The sequence below is a fragment of the Colius striatus genome, chromosome 10, assembly GCF_028858725.1.
Source record: "Colius striatus isolate bColStr4 chromosome 10, bColStr4.1.hap1, whole genome shotgun sequence".
Lineage (NCBI taxonomy): Eukaryota > Metazoa > Chordata > Aves > Coliiformes > Coliidae > Colius > Colius striatus.
Genome location: NC_084768.1, coordinates 13,581,014 through 13,600,536, shown reverse-complemented (window position 1 = coordinate 13,600,536; position 19,523 = coordinate 13,581,014). Strand labels below are relative to the sequence as shown.

The 19,523-nt window shown below is 36.6% G+C and overlaps 1 protein-coding gene across 1 annotated transcript in view; it reads right to left on the bottom strand.

Annotated features, from left to right (window-relative positions):
• The window catches only part of ST6GALNAC3 (ST6 N-acetylgalactosaminide alpha-2,6-sialyltransferase 3), a 217,104-nt gene that overhangs the window by 58,614 nt on the left and 138,967 nt on the right, over window positions 1–19,523 (bottom strand). The window contains exon 3 of the mRNA XM_062003958.1: window positions 10,312–10,721. Coding sequence (XP_061859942.1) covers window positions 10,312–10,721 — 410 coding nt within the window. The remainder of the gene's footprint in view (window positions 1–10,311; window positions 10,722–19,523) is intronic.

Here is a 19,523-nt window from a genome sequence, read left to right as displayed (position 1 = left end):
TGTTTTTTCCATATGTTGTTGCATGACCCACCTTTAGATACAATAGATAAGGAAGTTGCTCATGTGCCTGACTATGCTAATCAGTTGTTGACAATACTAAAACAAAACTGCTGCAGATGATAACACATACATTTAACATTCCTCAATCACTTAAAGAGATATGGTATTCTACCAACTGACTTAGTGTCAAGCTACCTTCATTTTTGTAATGCATCAAACCTGGAGGACCTAAACTTAATTTTAACACTTTTGTGCAATGCAGCTATGTTGCAGGATTTTACTACCTCTTGTAGTTTAAAATAATGTTCTTTGAGAAGATTATATGTACAAATTTGTTGCATTTGATAAAAAAGAACTTCTAACCATTGCTTTTAAAATAATCCTATTTTGAAGCACAGAGAAAGTGGACACAAACTTTGCTGAAGTATGCAAACCTACAATTCCATGCAAAATATTCTCTTTACAGGAAGTGCAACAATATTGTAAAATGTAATTATATATAATCTTCCCTGTTTTCATTAGCTATTAACAGTATGTAAAGATAAACTAAACATAATGAGACCTTTCATTATCACATAATTGTTATTTTAATGGTTACATTACAAGCAATATTACACTATACATACTTCCATCTCTCATAATAGTGGGCAATTATTTTGAAACTTTCTATTATAATCTAACCACAAAGACCAATGTATTAATGCCACCATTTCAGTATAATGGTGAACATGGTTTTGAAATCAATATGATAGCCTCAGAGAAAAATGTAAAGTAAAAATAGAGAAAATACATATATTATTTGCCAATCTCATAGACAGAAGTTTAAGGAGAACGTGGAGCTGCTTTTGCTACTGCTATCATAAAACTGTTCAAATACATAGGAAATCAGTGGTTATTACTTCAGAGGAAAACTTTTAAGTGATCCAGAATTAAAAGCTTGGAAGCCTTCCCTGAATATATAATCTCCAAGTACCATCTTAAACCATATACAGAAATATTGCTGAAATACTCATTTCCCACCGAAATGAACTGGTCTTAGGTACTCATCCATTCGTTGCCTTTCTCCTAACCAAGTAAAGCCGTGTAGTTTGGCAGGAAGCCACTGGTGCTTAGATGGGTCTAAGCAGTACATAAAGTACATATTAAGTGAAATGAAGCTTCATATCATATGAGCAAAACCCAAAATACCTGCTCTGAGATGCTACTGCAGCTGAGAGTCCCTGGCAGGATCTGTACGGTGAATCAGAAATCCAACTCTGTTGAACATTGTGCTTCCTTGGGAGAGGAGGTAAAGGCAATTTAAGACCATGAAATAAGCCCAGAGGAGTTAAGGACCACTGCTTGCTTCTACTCCAAATACAAAACATAATTCAACAGTGCCATCACTAATATAAAATCCGAGCAGCACTGAGAGAGAGGGAGAGAGAAACCCATAACCGCTAAGCTCCAGCAAAGACAGAATTCTCCAACCTATACATGAAAAATGCTAGTCATATCTTAACGGACCAGAGGAAGATGTGGCAACAGTGTTAAGATGGATGGACACAGGACAGGAAAACAAAAAATATTTGAAAAAATGGAAACAAATTCTTCTTTTAGAAGAATACTGTTGTGCAAATACTCTTAATTTTCTCTCCTAATATTTTGATTGATTGTTAGATGTCAGGAGATTACTGCTAATTTCACTTAGAAGGAAGTGCTGGGACATCTGTCATGTTTGGCTGAAAACAGGTTATAGAGCAGTTCCATTTTGCAGTTCCAGATCATTCCATCTCAAAATTAGCACTGTAAGAATTAAATGCTTTCACAGTAAGTATACAGTATTCAAAAAGTTCTATGGGCATGAACTCCTGTAGAGCAACAGCTCCTTCTCTCCCCCAGATTCCTTTATCAAGGAAGTCAATTTGTAAAAAGAGGATAAATATTCCTTGCCTCACAAAGGCATTTTGAGGCTTAAGTGATATCTGCAATATTTTTGGAAATGCTCTTTGGAGACAGAAGCACTAGCATCTCTAATGAATGTACTTCAAGGAAAACTCTGAAACAACATGTGGAGAGCAAACTGAACTGAGCACAGACTTCTGACATTTATCTTTGTTTTTATTGTTAAGATAAAAGCATGCTGTTTGTTTCTTAGGATTTCATCTGTTACTGTGTTCTTTCCTTTCTCTGTGTCTTATTCTACACTAGTGACACCATCTTCAGCAATTTTAAAAGTTTTGCAGCTAATGCTGTTCTTTGAAAGTTTTAATGAGTCACGTAGAGAATTTTATTAGACAGGGAGTTCATGCTTCCTTTCTGTAACCAGTATGATTATAGCAGAGAGTATATGCTTGCTGGGATGACTGACTTTTAAAAATTTAAAAAAAAAAAAAAGAAGAAATCTCCAAAGACAGGATAGAAATAGTAAACTTGCAAAGACTAAATATGGGCATTTAGAAACCTCTTCTATTGAAGTTGCATGTTTACTGAATACTAATGTACTGGATAGGGTTGCTCAGGTTCTGAAACGAGTGGTGTCTCTGGTATGTGGTCCCAACTATACTGAAAGCCACCACAAAGCAGAATTGCTCACAAAATCTTGAAAACAGAATGCCTGAATCTTTTAACATCTGTACAAGAAAGTATTCCCTTTTACACCCAAACTAAGCTACAATGCTGATCAGTATCTGAGATGTCAGTTTGAGGCCATTCCTCAAGGTTCACAATATATCCCCACAGTTGTAGATATGTTTTTCCAAACTTTTACAGCTTCTAAAAATCTATTGAAGATGTAAATGCTTGACAAAAACTGTGCATGCTGCTCTTGTGCATGTAACTTTAAACACACAGTTGCTTCACTGTTAAAAGCTCAAAGAACTTGAGTATTATACGAACTGTATAGGACATAGCCAGTGATTCTTTCCATATTCCAATGGTACATCAAAGTTCTTGCTTCAAAGACCTATGCTATAAATCCATGTGCTCACATATATATCTATCTCTGTACAGTTTCACTGCTCTGAAATTGCAGTCTGAATTCTTTATATGAGACACATGATAACAGACATATAAACAATACGATAGAGAACATATGGGTTTTTTTTTCATGTAGGTAAAAATACTTACTAAAAAAGTTCACAGAGCAAGTGCCTAGTTAACAATGAGTTCCAGATAAATTTAACGAGACATAACATTTCACCAAACTCTACCAGTTTTCTTCCTGCCTATACATATGAGATTTCATGCAGGCTTGACTTCTCAACAATTAAATATTCAGTGCAGCATTTGTTTACTAATCTTTCTATGTTTTCAGGTAAAATACTCCAATATCAGTTTAACTTAAAATGTTTCTACTTTTCAAAGAGTTTTTCTTTTGCTGTGTTGGCTATTTGTCCAAGGCTTTGAGAAGACAATCTTTTCTAGCCATCATTCAGTGCAATATTTGAAATTAGTTCTCAGATACCTTTTCTTATAAAAGTTTTCTCTAATAAGTTTTACTAGATAGTGGGTGGACAGATGTACAGTAATTCTCCCTGATCTGAAGTAACAAATCACAGTAGTGTTTTACTCTCTGCCTACTGAAGTTGCTATCCTCACTTGAGCAACAAACTGCATAACATAAAATCTCCCAGTGCATCTCCCACATTTTGATTGCAGTGTGTTGTCTTTTGCTGAACACTCTAAATACGGCTCAGTGCATTTTAAGAAACCTCCATTAGAGAACCCACAGTTATCAGTAACTGACAGGTAGAATACTAAAGTAATAGTAACATTGTATTTATTTTCCAATCTATTTAATATCTCTTAGAGAAGCATTGCTGTGTGACAACTGGTGAAAAATACAGACTTCAATGGCAACTTCTCTGTGTTTTTAAAGACACTATATCAAATGTCAGCAAGGTTGAGTTAAAGAAATAGATTAATTTCTTGACTTCCTAAAAATTTGTTCTGTTCTTCTAAAATGTTAAGCACCTTTAGGGAAATCAAGGTCTATTTTTATAACTGTAATCCAAAAAATGAAAAATATTGAACAGGGATGATCCAGTGAAGCTTCTATGAACACCAAAGGCTTCATTCAATATCTATGCCTCTGCTAATTTTTCCCTCCAAGACTTCTGCCTTTCAGCCATGAAATATCTTCATATCAGCAGCAATACTGGAACCTCTGTGATCTGCAGTGCTGCCAGGATTGCTAGCATATGAATCACTGACTTACATAATCCTTTCAAAAGGTGTACACGGGATGCAAGAAAAGTTGAAGCAAAATCTCACCCTCATGTGCAATCCCAGTGTTGCTCACTAGGGATATCAGCAATAGTCTCGGAACCGTAAATTGGAAGAACGTTTAAAGGACAGGATAGAAAAGGTGTGTCTGCAATTGGAACAATACCAAACTCTGTATAAAGATTTAACATATGCGTTTGTCAGGGGCAGAAAACAGATTCAGTGGTACCTAAAGAAAATGTGATAAATTAAAAGCAATAGGTGCTGGATTAATTCAAAGAATGTGAAAATCCACAAAGATAAAGTAGATTCTGATTATATAGTTCTTGATTTAAATCATTAGGTAAAAAGAAATCACTCCATAGCTAAAGTCAGCAACCACCACAGAATCAATAGGTCTCTGAGCCCATACCAATCTACATGCAGCCAGTTTTATCGGAAAATATTACTTAGTATTGATATTTTTAAATAAAGTTCCACTTTACTATGTAACTAGTGTAATACAGTAGGAGCCATGCGTTTCTTAACAAAAGCGCTGGTGCTTTGTACAGCATTTACTGGCATGTTAATAAAAAACAGATGACTTCTATTGAGTTCCATCTGCCTAATAGAGAAAAATGTTCATCTTAATTAGGAAAATCTTCATAAAGAAAAATAAATGCAGTTACTAATGGGCAGCAGGGAATAAATCTAGTACACTCAGGAACAACTGGTGTTTTAGCAGTTGATGGAAGAGTGAATATAAACCCCAAAACAGTTGTTAGTTGTCCATTGATTGACCACAAATAGCAAGAGATGTTGAGATTTTAAGTGTTTTATAATGAAAAATCTATTTATTTCATTAAGGTTTCACACTTTAGACCCTTGTTTTTTCAGGTAATAAAGCAGTCTTAGCTGACAATGAAACTATTGAAACCCTATATGAATTAAGATGGACAAATCCATTAGCATTTTGTGAAGGAATTTAGGTGCCAAGAAATCATGCAAGAAAAATTCACCATCAAGAATTTGACAAATAGTTACTATATCTAACACATATTTGGGGGTTTGCTGTGATGCTCACAGGTATTTAAGAACTTCTGCTGACTTTATTGTTGCAGCAGCAGATACTACATCATCATGACAAAGACTATATCAAAATGTAAACTACAATTCATTTCTGTCCTTAAAAATGTTTCAACAGGCATCATAAAATTCCTCTGTTAGTATGAATTGGTTTTTTCTATAATTTTCTTCCAAGAATTCTGTAATTTAAAGACAGTAATATTCCCTAATGTGGTCATTTTCCACTCAAAATAAAATTAACTTTTACTCATCTTCCAGATATATTTTCTCTTTCTTTTTTTACCCCAAAAAAAAAGCATGTTAGTACAAGGCACTGATGGGAAGATACTTCACAAAAACCAAAACCTAACTCTCTGAGATGGATTCAGTGTCAATGTTCACAGTTTCCAAATGAAAAACTGCTTTCTGCAAATACTACCTAGCTAAGATTTTCTGTTTTCACTGAATGGCCTTGGCAGGGAAACTGATACATATATGTAAATAAGAGCAAAAGTGAAAATAGTATTACTATAATATTCAAGCCAACAACCAGAAAATGGCATAAAACTGATGTTTTGGCCACTGACAGCTTTACTGCCTCAATTCACAGACGTTGCCAAACAATAGAAGCTGCAGATACTTGAGCCGCAGAGAATTTAATTTCATTTATTCATTTAAATGACACTTTTACTAGAATACAGCTTTGTTTAGATTAGTCAGATACATCAGAAACCACATATTAGCTGAGGTGAAGCTGTGATGACTGCAGTTGTCTGACAGTGTCAATCCAAACTTTAGATGAGTATAATTTGCTAGTTCTAAATGACAGAGATATAATATAGATCTCGTATAATGCCAAAGTAATAAATAATTAGTGAGCAGAACTGAGAAAAATAACAGGTTGAGCACCCTTAAATTTTGAATCTTGATAGTGGAAGTCAGTGAATAATATTATCCATCTCTCTGACTCAAATGTTAAAACAGCTTTCTCATAACGTAACACATAGCACAATGTGGCCCAAACAGATGAAAGTAAGAACTTCTGGAAGGGAAGCACAAAAGCAATTTAGTTTCTCTAGAATTGTCTAAGATATCAACAAAAATTCTTCAGAAATAGCCCTCTGACTGCAAATGTGTCTCAGTGAACCTGCCTCCTATAGACATGCTTGCATCAATAAAATGTTGTTGAATTGAAATTAATTGTTTGGGTATGAGATGGATGTTGTCAGAGTTAAGACAGAGTATGTGAAAAGTCAATTGCTTACCAAACTGGCTGGGTTCCAGAACATTATGTCAGATCTCTTAACATGACTTTTAGGAACTCAGAATATGTAATGTCAGCAAAGCTCAGCAGGCTTTTCTTGGTAGCTGCTTAAAAGAGATGTGACTACTAACACGATGCTAAGCTGAGCTTTGAGTGGTATCAGCACAGGCGTTACTGGCTATTTGCTGGGACTCAATATCCTCCACGTGCAGTAGGACAGGAGCAATCAGATCCCATGGTTGGTCCTGAGAAGGGATGTGGAGCTGTGCTATCAGAGGAAATACTTGGACATACTGAGTGGTTAGCCTGAGATGTTTGTAGGATAAACACAAATGGAATCTGCAGTTTGAAAGACATTAGATTGTTTCACTGATATTAGCATAGATTTATTTTAGCATTCCTTTTGAAAGTGACTTTTAATGCAGACTGTTTTCTAAATGATCCTTACAAGACACTCTTTTCTTCCTCATCACCTTCACCTAAGGCAATAACATCCAGTAGCATTGATCTATTTGCTGCTGGTTTTCATTAATTTTACCCTCCCTAAGGGTGGTGCAGCTTTGGTGCCAGCTAATTAAAACCTATTTAGGGCTGTTCAGTGCACTTTATCAGACCAGAATTATCTCTTCTGCTTTAATGAAGACTACAGTTTTCTCTGTTATTACCAATTAAATGTTGTTATATCACATTGCATTATATTTCTAATGCATGGAAAAGATATAGATGGCTTTAGAACCACTTATCTGGATTGAGGTACATACAAAGATGACACATTTAGTAATTACCTAATGTTACTTTAAATCCTTTCACTTGACTCAATACATATAATATACCAAAACATTAGTGAAGTACAGGAAGAAGCTGCCAGCTTTATGCTCCCTCTAGGGAAGTACCAAGTAAGATGCATTAATGAAAAATTGTGAACGTCTGATAATGAATATTATTTATGTACAACAATTATTCAAAATGAATGAGCATTCACCACCTTGAACTCAGATGCTTCACTAATGAAGACTCTCAAAGAGAACATATGTCCCCCAGATTCATAACACTGCATGCGAGGTTAATTCTCCTGTGTGGACAGCCCATATCTGAGGCTGTTTTGAACTGCTGTAGAGTTAAAAAATGCTTCTTTGCAAAATAAACAATTTTATTTGTTGGATGTTATTTAGAGGCAATTCTTGTTTCTTCCATGAACCATAATAAACCATTTGTCAATACCAAAGATAAAGATTTTTAACCTGATCAAGCTCCCACGTCAGCTCCCACCAGAGCTTTTCTGTAGCAGAGAAGTGACTGCAGCATATACTTGTTAGCTGTGTCTCATAACATCCTTTAAAACTTGTGCTCCACTAGGATGAAACTACTGAAAAGTCCTACTAATTACCTAAAGATATGGTACATCAAAGACTGGAAATAGAAAGCTCATTAGAGGCTTGACAGACTAGAAATCTGTTGGAGTCTTACTACACATTACTATGGTACATTGTACATCAGGACAGTATTTTAGGATTAAACTAAAATAGACACAATTGCAATCCACTCAGTACTTTTTAAAATATGAGTTGAACTTGGTTTCCTTCCAGAATTTTTGCTGGGAACATGCTGAAACAGACCTTTGTTCAATCTAATATTGCAAGCAAGAGTTGATGTTTCTCTGAGGAACTGAAGGAATATTTGGCTGAGGAACCTGAGTCTGTCTCCACATCATAATAGTTTGGCACAATGCACAAAACTATTTTCATCATCCACAAATCTCTTGTGCTCTCCCTTTACTGCTTCCACAAATGCCATATACCTCTAACAGCCTCATGACTCTCCCTAGAAACAGCAGACGAGCCCTGTGAATTGAAGATGTTACAGAAAATTAAACAGTTTCCAAACTGAGGTCCCCTGATTAGTAGGAAACTGCAAGATGTTTTCTTGTGATACAGAAAGTGTTGGCTGGTGACATGTCGATTGTTTCTCTTGTTTCTGGCTGACAAGTACACTAAATGGTGTTAAAAACACCACTCAGTATTTCATGTGGAAAACTAGGACTGAAAATGAAAAGGATGTTATCCAATTGCCATTGTGAAAAATGGTGGGGTTTTTTTCCAGAGTGTTAAGGAGAGGCAAGAGCAAATGCAACATGATGCTTGTGAGTCATGTGGCAGTCTCTTCAAAAGTTGCCGCTGTACACAACGTGAAACTTTTAGTTTTAGCAATGGATTAAGGAGAAAGAAATTGGGCCACTGACATTAGGCTGCTTAATAACTTTGTTCACAAGCACTTTGAGAACAGAAGTTCAATCTGTCTTTGACATGAAAAGAAGCATCTGTATTGTGTTAATTGCACAATAATAAAACCTTGAGATGTGTTTATTTTCTGAAGAGGAATGGATTAGACTGGAGATGAGGATACTTTGACATTGGATTATGACAATTTTTGATAGGATATACTAAAGTCTAGTCTCAAAAAAAGATTTTGATAAAGTATTGTAACATCACCATGACCTGACTGACTGTTAAGAGTCACACTCAAACAAATTTACATTTAGCAATGCAATAATGTACCTATGATCATATTTAACTAAATTAATATGTAAAATTGAACAACTTGAATTATTAGAGAGCATTTCTGAAGAACAGATCTCGTGTAGTCTTTCTATCAGCCTCTGTTCATCAGCTTGTTCAGTTAAACTAAAGCAGCAATGATAACCTTAACCCCTTTATGACAGATAGGACCTCCTTTCAACTCCAGAATTGCAGTAGCAACATGTGCAACAAGTAGTAACATAGTGAGCAAGCTGAGAGGTAAGTTCTTCCCTATGTTTCAATAGTTTTTTAAAAAAGAAAAATCAGTCCTAATCAAGTTTTGACAGTTTAATAACAAAGTGAATCAAGGCTGTGTGAGAATAAGCTCTTCTTCAAAAGCTAAGTCCAAGTTCGGACTCGGTTAAACTGTTTGTGAATGTCTGTATTTTTAATTTGGTCAGAATAGCTACAGTCCTTCACAACTGCAAATACATGATGTGCAAATTCAAAAATTAATGCTAAGGTGCAGAAGTGAACTGGAAACTCTTTCCTAGTTAGCTCCGGTGAGTATGCATGACAGGTACTCTTCTATGCCAAAATACAGATGATCAGTTTTTGCAGCTCAGTTACAAAAACTTGCAATTTGCAGTCTTAATTCCACAAATCCAATTTCTGCTCTGAATGTGCCAGCCAAAACAGTAGCCCTCAAACCTTCATCTCCTTACAGTCCTCACTTGAGCAGCATAAAGTCATACTCTCAGGCATGGAAAATAAAATTTCAACAGAATTCTGGTAAAAACCCTGAATCTATTACAGTATCACTGAAAAACCATTTTCATCAAGAAAAAGAAGTAATGCACAACCCTGAGGTTTGTCTTTGAAGAAAAGCCACAGTGAGTCTCAGCAAACACAATATCCAGAGTTATCTTGAGGTTGTGCATTTAGAAATGTTGTTTGTTTAGGATTATCCTCTTCAAATAAAATGACAATTTAATCAATAGCAAATTGAGCTGAAAACAACACACAGCTCTGAAAACATTTCAGGAAGACATCCAATATTTTGGGGACTGAAGCCAACAGAAATGGCAAGAACAGAAGGTAGTGTAGGTGGGGTAAATGGGGCCTAGTTGCGGCCTCATCAACTGCTTATAACAGTCAAAATCGTATAACAATCCATTAAAAACATATCTTGAGAATCATTGAGTAGCTGGCATCCAGCATGGACTTTTCTCATGTATCTTTTTTTAAACACTGTAATTGTTCTTTACATTTAGGACTTACCGGTCTTTTCCCGTCTCCCTCTTAAATACTGCATCACAGTAACTCATACGCTTTTCTGTTGTCACATAGATTTTGGCAGTCGGGTAGCTGTCAACAGTTTTCTTCAGCATGTTGTACACAATGCCATTTCCATCCTTCCTCATGTTTCGAAAAGGTCCCCAGATCACGTAAACGGTGTTGTTGGTTTCTTTGAAGAAGTACTCAGGATTCTTGAGTAGGAGAGGCACACTTGTGTGGGAGACCACTCTTACGGTTGTCCTCTTCCCAACATCCTCTTCATAGCCCTTTGTGGGAGCATTGTTCATCCTCCATATACAGGAGGACTTGTCTATTTCGGCTCCCACCTTCTGGCCAGCCATTTGTCCAGAGTTTGAAACAATGGCACAGAGGTCACAGTCAAGTTGTAGAGGCTGAAAGAAAGAAAACAAAAATCCATGTCAAGTCTTCTCTGTAAAACACTAAGAGTGAAAATTCAGTTTAAAGAAAGCTGGGCACTGTCCAACAAATGTTTCTTTTTTCAAAAAACCTAAAAATCCCCATGTGGCAGAGCTGGTAGAAAACTCTACCAATACAAAGCTCTGAATGCAATCCATTTTAGTAAAACAGGCAGTTCCAATCTTTTCCTTTGTTCTTGACCTTACAAAGTCAACTAGAAAAATAATCATTCCTTTTTTTTCCTCTAAATGGTACTCTTTCTACTAGAAAACAATGAAAGAAAGAAGTAGCAGAAAACAATATTTAGATCAATGCTTTCTTCTCTTCTAACAAGGTGTTTTCAGCATTGGGAAAAAAGTACAGAAAAAGTAATGCAGGAAATTTAACTACACACAGGCTGTGATTTTGTGTCTGAATGAACAGTTCCCAGATCTGTTCTGTGATAAGGGTCAAACATGAGAAATAACTCTAAAAAGCAATCTAGTTGTATAAAAATCCTGTAGTTGGAAAGGAGATATAGACAGAGAAAGATGTTGTTCTTTCCAGAGAATTATTATGATCCATGAAAAATGAGAGGCAGATGGACTGGTAACACATGAACTAGGAACTTAATCCCGGGCAAACTGAGGTCAAAGATGGTATCTGAGCACACTCTAGGGTACTGCTCCTCCAGTATGAATTGAAAATAAGAACAGTTATTTAACAGAGATATAGGGACCTATCTGATGTTCTGTTTGTCACACTGAATGCCTCTTGGTTCATTTGTACCAATAGACTAAAATGAAATGCCTTGTATTTAAGTTGGGTTGCATGAAAAGTTTGGTTAGATATCTAAATAAAATGAAAACTATCCATCAAAAAAGGAAAATTATCCTACAGAACACAGTCCAGGTTACGGATCAGTACAATTTTTTGTATTGACACAGACTTGGTCTTCTGTCATGATCCCAATTGGGAAGCATTGATTTGAGTTTAATGTTTGTTAGGAATAACTTCCTTCACGTTCTTCAGACATTTAGCCTAATAAAATTTTAGGTGCTTTTTTGATCAGACACGTGGTTATTTCTCTTCAAGATCACACCTCTTTTAGCTGATGTGCATGAATACCCTGGCCACATTTGACCACTATAACCTCAGAACATGTTGGCTGAAAAAACACGAAGTACCTTTGATAAGGGTGCATAATACAAGGACAAGAGCTAAACACCTGAAGAGGGCCAAATTGCAACAGTTAAAATGTCTCATATTTAGGTGACAAATGTTGTACTGGACTAACATGCAACCTGAAACATGTCTGCAATAAATCTCACAATTTCAAAGAACTGATTTCATTCTTGTGATTGGATGGATTTCTCTATGTGAGTGATTCATGAACACATTCTTTCTTTGTTTCATCAAGAGTTAAAAATGCCTGACTGCATGTAAAAGCATTGGCAAGGCTTCCCTCACAGAACATCATGTATTTTTTATAGCTGTTGAAGTTTTAGAGAGCTGTCCTGCATAGCTCCCTGACAGCAGGGATGAAATCCCAGGAGACGCAGCTGAACACAACAGTCTTTCTGTTTACCACTTAGTTACAAAAAACCCCTCTAAGATACATTATGAGGACACGGCTGGGTGACCTAAACAAATCCATAAGCATAACTCACATCCTAACATGAAGTGCATTGTTAAAGTCCCAGTAGATTAATTTATAGCTTTCAGGGTGAACTTTCAAACTAACAAATGCTGAATATGAAACTATTTTATAGGAAGAGACAATTTGGTCAAGAATCTGGTCCCATTTAAATTTGTCTCAACCTTAGTGTTGTTTTGTTGATTTTTTTTCCCCTTCACGATATCTGTCTTCATTGAAATGGAGCTGCTCTCTTAAATTTGGAATTGTTTGATTTTCTGACCTTAGTTAGAAATGCATTGCACATTTTCTATTCACTGAGTGTAACTGTTCTGCTTGAATAAGCTGAGTACACTCACTCCTGCAATTGTGTTCCCCAGTTTTCTAGCTCTTTTGTTGTGATTCATTTATCTTGTTCCAATTTATAAAACGCTTTCATAATATTGAATGCTTGCACTAGGTCAACATATAATCTACTCTTCTTCCATAGAGGCAGAGGCTTAACCTCTCCCAGCCTTATCTTAGAATAAATATTTTTTACAATGCAGATAAATTTTACTTGTCTTAATATGTCTATTTCCCAACAGAGATCCCAGAGAGAGTTAGAACACTGACTGACACCCATGACAGATATTCCACAGAGTCCATCAGGGACTATTACTAGAGATGACTTATTGAGACTTACTTGTACTTATTAAAACTAAAGTTATATTCACATTTTAAGAGCAGGTATAGTGTTAAGGAAACTTTCAGGGTGAGATACAGCTCATGCACAGGATGTGTTCTGTTCCACAACAGTTCCCTAGGCAATATAACCTGCAACCTTAGATTTTGGCAACACCAGGTAAGCCTGGTATCCAGAAACAGCCTGGAGGGTCAAGCAGAGTGAAGATGCCACGGCCAGATTCTGTAATATCACCACAGGGATGGGAACTTGATGGTGCTATGGAACTGATAAACTACATCACTGCTACCCAGAGACAACAATATTTTTTTTTTGTCAAAATCATGTTATTTGGTGAACTTTGGTCATTATAACACCAAAACACATCTCCGTGAAAAAGGCTACCTGTCTCTAAGGTGTGACCAATCCAACTGACCATGTACTCTGAATTTCTTCTAATCTATACCTTTAAAAGCAAAGTGAGGAAATTTTACACCAATTATAACAAAGGTACACATGACTGGAGTCACTCAAGCTCCGCCTGAAAGTAAATGAATAGTATAAGTATTACAAAATCATAGAATCTCAAGGGTTGGAAGGGACTTCTAGCCATCTAGTCCATCCCACCTGCCAGAACAGGGTCATCTAGAGTGGGTTCCGTAAGAACTCGTCCAGGTGGGTTTTGAATGTCCCCAGAGAAGGAGACTCAACAACCCACCTGGGCAGCCCATTCCAGTGCTCCATCACCCTCACAGTGAAGAAATTCTTCCTTGTACTTCTTTGGAATCTCTTATGTTCTAGTTTATACTCATCACTCCTTGTCCTGGCATTGGACATCACTGAGAAGAATCTGGCTCCATCCTCCTGACATCCACCCTTTACATATTTGTATGGCTTATAAGAGAGGAAGGATGTTGGGGAAGACACTATTGCAAATGAGTCAGGAGGACCTCATCGCTGCCTTCTAGGATCAATTGATGGGCTGAACCTCTCTCTTCCCAGAGACACCTATTGGGTGAGATTTGAACACTGGTATGTACCGAGAGCTTCCCTGGGAAACAGAGAAATCTATATAGAGTCATTTCATACTTTAAGGCATTTATCTCTGGCCGTGTTATTCATATTCTTAATATTTGCCTGTGCTTTTGTAGACAGTGAATTTATCATCAGCAATCCAAAGAATCTGCACTTCTGTTGTTTTAATAAACTGCACTATTCATTAATCTAGTTGGGAGAGTTCTCACTGAACACAATAAAACTCCTTAAGCATGGCTGTACTGGTTCATGAACATGATTGGACTGAAGGTGCATCATGCTATTTCTGCACCCTTAATCATGACAGTTCAACATACCAAATGCAACCAGACTTATAGCATCAAATTGGGTATCACTCAGGATCTAAACCCAGCCACTTCCAACCCCTCTGGTATCTGAAGATAAGCTGGAACACAAGAGTGTTTATTTTCTGCCAAATCTCTTTAACCTTCAATGCAATACTCCACAATCATCCAGTGACTTCAGTATCTTTTTGCATTGTATCTTCCTCATATGAGAAAATACACATCAACATTCATTGAACACCCCTACTGAGACAGGCCAGATGGTTGTGGTGTTGCCTTATAAGTGTCATGGACAAAAGGGGCAGTTTCAGTAATTGACATACAATAGCTTTCTCTTTTTTCTCATTCAACATGTTTGTTATTGTTCTCATTCCTGTTTGTTATTACACCCTAGCTCAGGTATGGCTGTCCCATCACTTGAAGACTCAAAAGCTGCTCAAATGTAGCTCCTCTGTCCTGTGGCTACCACGGGAGCTCTTCAGGCAAAAGGACTTGAGTGGCCAAGGGGCTAGAATTGGGGAGCACCTGGGTAGTAGTTGTTTGCTACTTCTGCTATTGAACTAGGACACAGATACACAGATGACAGCTCCCCCTATGACCCTTGAGAAGCTGGAGTGATGTGCTGTTGACCCTTCTCACCCCATACCCTTTCCCACTGTTTACAGGTATCTACAGCACAAACACCAGGATAACAATTAAACACGAACTCAGCAGCAGTATATCGGAGAAATAAAAAATGAGTCCAGGTTGCCCTCTCATCTATAGAGATGGTTCAGCAGAAATGGGATTGATACAGATTGGCAGGACTATACAGAAACCTATGCTGTTACTGTTCGAGCTCTCCAGATGAAGAACATCAACTGAGGGTTCACCTACACCTTTCACAAGATCTTCTATTCACTTGCATTGTAGGTGTACGAGCTAAAGGAAATAAAGAGAACCATTCACCTTTTCTTTTCATATATTTTGACACATATTATACCTCTACACACCATGGGGGCTGAGCTACTATTGCATCTAGAAAATTATTCATTTTGGTGCTGACCAGAAAGATGTAGAAGTCCTCAGCAGAGCAGCTGGGCATGATTCTGACAAATTGTTTCATCTTCTTCCTGAATGATACATTGTAACTGTTGAGGAGCACTTATATTTTAATCAGTAAAGAAAATGAAATGTCTGACCTTTCTGTTTCCTGTGCAAGCTTACAGACAATAGAAAAGATAATTAAAACTGTGAATTAGAACTTGCAAAACAGTGCCGCTTCTCCAGCTAAAAGAAATAGCTGTGTAATAAAGGTCACTTATCAAACAGTTCTAGTTATTAAATCTTTGCATTTAGCACTGAAGTGGCTTAGCAGAATCAAAGGTCAAATCATTAAATAACAAAAACAGACAGAATTAGAAAAGGTCATAAGCAAATCTAACTAGAAGTAGGTCACAAAATGTGATTCTCTTCCACAGAGGATTTCAGTATTTGGAAAATTTCTGGTTACTTTCCAATTTGAAACAACTCCCTCACCATTTCAAATATCTCCACCAAGAGACTAAAGTTCCAACTCCAAGACTATTTGGGTGGATGGGTTTCCTGATAGCACAGATCCTGGATCACCAAGTTTTGCAATCATAGACCTGTAGGTCTGCTGAAGCCCCAAACAGGGCTGATCACAGACCATGTCTCTTAACCACTTGGCCAAAACTCCAGCATAAGTCAGTGGAGTCCAACAAAACAATGTCTTGACAGACCAGTCATGTGCCAAGCTCCCATCTTAGCACAGACTGTCAGACTCACTTTTCAGTTGGACCAAATCGAGCTCAGGACCTATACAGATGTAATTTACACTAACGAAAAGCCGAATTTATCTTGTGACTTCCTAGCACTACAAGCTGGTGGTGTGCTGGAGAGCTCGCTCCAACCACCAATGCTGCTGCACTCTGTGAATCCCACAACTAATCACACAGATAGTTAGGAAATTCAGATTAAACTTTCCCAATTGTTACTTTAACAATATGATTGTAATATTGTAAATTGGATGCAATGCCCATTCACTACATAATGAGGCAATTATTAGCAGCTCACCACATATTAATTTGTTCCTTTAATGTTGAAACAAATGAGATCTTTTCTTATAATCATCCTATTTGAGTGAATTCTAACAAAGCCGATTGAACAAAGCTCCAGAGAGACTTTCTTTATTTCAATGCCATTTATTCTTCTACTCTTCTTAGATGTCTTTAGAGTTTTAGAGGATACAGCATTTATAATGATGCCAATAGGGAATAGACTTTGCCTTTTTTCTTCTTGATGTTCTTTTGAGGTCTTTGAAATGAAAGATACAAGAGAGACATTAACTGTCTGGCATTGTTTTTATTGCATTTCTCTATTTTACAAGCAAAAAATGTATTTTAATTTTTTGCATTCCAGTGATGATGAAACCAAGCTAGCTTCATCTACACTTACTCACTTTCTTCAGGTCCCTGACTGGGAGGAAAGACTTATCAGGCTTCTTTAAGACCAAATTCTGAACTTTTAAAGAAAAGAAAGATAGCAGTTGTGAGAGCTATCTATCAATGTAACACAGCACTGAGAAGCACTGTATATAAATCACATTATATAACAAACATCATGCAATGAAAACGATAAAAAACACAACTCTGACTACCCAAAGTTTGTGGTTGTTCCCTCTTCCCTCCTGTATAGTGTTGTGGGGTTTTAGTTTTCAGCAGCTGATTTTAGTCCTAGTCCTAAGCACCACACTCCAGGAAACATCTCTGTCTTCATAAAATTTAATGCTAAGATTTCATAACGATTTCTACACTTTGACATGATTTTAAAATAAGTCCTATGTCAACATGCATCCCATTTCCAAATAAATAGAATATGATCTGTCTTTTCATGAGACTATTCCCAAGAATCAAGTGACTGGGATGTTTTATTTAGATGACTGTCACCGATACGTCCGTAAGTGCTAGCAAGAAGTTTTTATTTAATCTGAATGAATTGGAATGCATAGGAGCCACATAATAGGACTAATCTTGCAGTGAGAGACTGAATAAATCACCGTCCCTGAAATTCTTTCTATATATGCTGACCCAGTTGTTACAGAAGTGCTATTCTTTGATCTGCAGCTCACGTTATAGCTCCTTAAAAGGGCTGTATCAGCCCTCTGCTTGAACAAGTGTCTTGTGGAATCCTAATGTTAGTGGTAAAGAGATAGAAAAGGGAAGGAAGCTCAGACTTCAGGCAGAGGTTGAAACTTGCATATCAGTCTCCAATACCATCAAAATGTTCATTTGGCAAGTCTATTTTTGAAACATTTTAGCTTTCTTTCTCATGGAAAGGGAAAAAAAACCTCACAAATCCAAACCTTCTGAACATGAACCACAGTGTAAAGTGATGCAGTGTCATCTTTCTCACTTTCAAGACAGCTCTAGCTACTCCATGCCATCTCATACCTCTTTCAAGATACAGCAGAGCAAATGCTCATCAGAATGTTGTTGATTTTGCTGCTGCTATTGGGAACAATATACGCAGCTTTGAAACAAGGCAAGAATCAAGTACATTTCATGACATTGAGAGCAGAAAAATAAATATGTCAAATATATGTGAGAAAACTGAATAACAGTCAAGTATATGACCAGATCTTTTAAAGTGCTTTATTCCAATGTAAAGCAAAAATTGAAAAGTCAAATATAATCCCATCAAATATAATTTGAGTAAAACCAGGTCCATCTTGATCAAAATACAGCTTTATATTTTTTTTAAAAAACCATATTTAAATAGTTTTTTTAAAAAATGGAACTAAAATGCTCCTTCAATTGAACATTTTTCTGTATGATGAAAAGGTTAAAGCATGGTAGTTCACATTAACAGAACAGTCCCTTTCATTTTTTCCTTTTCAAAAGTAGAAAGGTGTCATAGATTAAATAAAGCACATGAGAAACTGTTCTGTCTCTACATAGAGGGTTAATGAGGGAAGGAAGCTGCCAGATTCAGTGTTTTGAGTACAACAGAAAGATCCAGCAGAGGCAGAGCACTGGAGGACTGATGGTCAACAGCCCTGTGGGACTTTGAACACTAAGAGAGTGGCTGGTGAAGAAAGTTTTGCCCTGAGGCGTTGCTTGAAGAATGTGTGAGGACCTGTCCTGTGTGTGCACTCTTGGTCCACAGAAGTTGCATTTTAGTTTGCATCTCAGTTGGTAAATTCTCCTTTCCCAAGGTGGGATGGCAGGAGTGATATCTTATTAATGTAAATGGACATGTTGCAAAAAGAGAAGGAAATAAGTGGAAGCAGAATACTAAAAGACAAGAAAGGACAGAAAAAAAATCAGAGAAGAATTGAAACAGGTTATAAAAAAAGTAGAATATTATTTAGTGTTTCAAAGAGAAACGTGTAAAAGGAAAGAGAATTTGAAAAAAAAATACCAATAACAAGTAAGATAAACAATGAAATCTAGAAAGGAGAAGAACCAAAACACCTGTAGATATTTGTTAAGGTATAAACTAACTGTTGCAAAGAAATCTTTATCAGACATGTCAATCAAATAACTTAGCACTAGGCAGAGAGAATAGCTTTTTTTTCTTTAAACTGCCCAAGCAGAAAACAGATGGAAACAGATACATCACTCCAGCACATAGTACTACAGAACCAGAAACCCTGACATCTGTATGTCTCCAGATGTCTACAGTTCCAAATCCACATAATTAACACCTCTGAATTGGAAGGGAAGAAAAGCAGAACCTTCTTTGGCATATAAAATATCAGGATAAAAATACAAATATGTCCAAGAACAGGTGTGGAAATGTTCATGTCAAGCACAGTTGAGGATGGAATGCCTAATTGTTATGGGAGTGAGACAAACTCCATAATGTACATTCTATACAATAACTTCCCAAGGTAGGCACTAAAATAACATTCACTTTGAATAACAGCCTACAAAAAAAAATCATTTTGCAATTGTTTAAAATGGAAAACCAAAACAATTTACATAAGTTCTAGAGTACTCCTAACTCCCAGTGGTTTAGCTGATGATCATAAATAGTCAGAATTTCTGCTACACTCCATCTATCACTCATTTGCAAATATACAGCCTTTGAAATATCATGGCTTTTTAATAGTTCAAAAGCCAAGAACTCTTCCAACCAAATGCTGCTTGCTAAA